The 1,056-nt window shown below is 41.1% G+C and overlaps 1 protein-coding gene across 1 annotated transcript; it reads left to right on the top strand.

Annotated features, from left to right (window-relative positions):
- Positions 1 to 104: 104 nt before the first annotated feature.
- Smp_049240 (putative heat-shock protein beta-1 (HspB1) (Heat shock 27 kDa protein) (HSP 27)) lies at positions 105 to 809 on the top strand. Its single transcript, XM_018794684.1, has 2 exons — positions 105 to 251; positions 384 to 809. The coding sequence occupies exons 1-2, from the start codon at positions 119 to 121 to the stop codon at positions 689 to 691; spliced, it is 441 nt and encodes a 146-aa protein (XP_018649072.1). The 5' UTR covers positions 105 to 118; the 3' UTR covers positions 692 to 809.
- Positions 810 to 1,056: the final 247 nt, after the last annotated feature.

A 1,056-nucleotide genomic window follows, 5' to 3' on the forward strand; every position in this document is an offset into this window, starting at 1 on the left:
GTGGTTGCTGGTGGTATTGTGTGTTGTATTTGTAGTTGTTTGCATTTCGAATCATGTTAGAATAGTTGGATATTTCGTTCCATCTTGTCCTATGCGTTTGTTTCAGGATGGTGTTTTGATGTTGGAGGCTCCAGTGAAGGTTGATCAGAACCAGTCGTTGACGCTGAACGAGTCTGGTCAGGTGGCTGTTCGACCGAAATCGGACAATCAGATTAAGGCAGTTCCTGCATCACAAGCTCTTGTTGCGAAAGGTGAGAGGAGTTGTGATTGACTTAGATGTAACATGTGTGTGTGTGTTGATGGTGATCTGGTGGGTGTGTTATTCTCGTTTGTGTGTGTTGCATTTTCATCATAACATTTGTATGTTTTCCTATCTATTTCAGGTGTTCATGGTCTGTCGTATGTGGATGATGGTTCAGGTGGGAAGCGACTGCATGTTGAAGTTCCAGTGGACCCAGTGTACAAACCTGAAGACTTGTTTGTGAATGTTGACTCGAATCGTGTTGTGGTTAGTGGACGTCATCATAAGCAGAAGAGTGATCAACATGGAAGGTCGAGCTCATTCGCAGAGTTCAGTCAGTCGTATGCGATTCCAGAGACAGTTGATCCGTTATCTGTTTCTGCTCAGGTAGTTGGCAATACATTGGTATTGGAGGCGCCATTGGAGAAGCAACATGCGATTACTCACTAGAAGCAAAATAATACGGACTGGATTTACGATGATTCTGATGACGATGATGATGATAATAATGAGGGTGACAATCATCCTTACATGTTTGTGTTAATTTCCGAATAAATATATTTACTTACTTGCTGTTTGCTTTTACAACCGTGAAGTTGTGGCATGAGTCTAAGTAATTGATTGAATTGGAAAACAGGTGGTTGTTCGAGTTATATTTATGCTTTAACATTGTCATCTATCACATTAGGATTCAATGTGAAACGTGCGTTCACGAGAACGAATTTCATAATGGTTTCGGTACAATGAAGTTTGACGTGTGACGCTAACTAGTGCTCATTTTGTTCAGATGCAAATGGTCGTTTATTGACAACAAC

The sequence above is a fragment of the Schistosoma mansoni genome, chromosome 1 (genome assembly GCF_000237925.1).
Source record: "Schistosoma mansoni strain Puerto Rico chromosome 1, complete genome".
Lineage (NCBI taxonomy): Eukaryota > Metazoa > Platyhelminthes > Trematoda > Strigeidida > Schistosomatidae > Schistosoma > Schistosoma mansoni.

Bases quoted from the DNA above. Each gene is read 5' to 3' on its own strand.
- Smp_049240 (XM_018794684.1), top strand. From the start codon at position 119: ATGTTGGAGGCTCCAGTGAAGGTTGATCAGAACCAGTCGTTGACGCTG. The intron at 252-383 runs GTGAGAGGAGTT...TATCTATTTCAG, and splicing joins ACAAGCTCTTGTTGCGAAAG to GTGTTCATGGTCTGTCGTAT.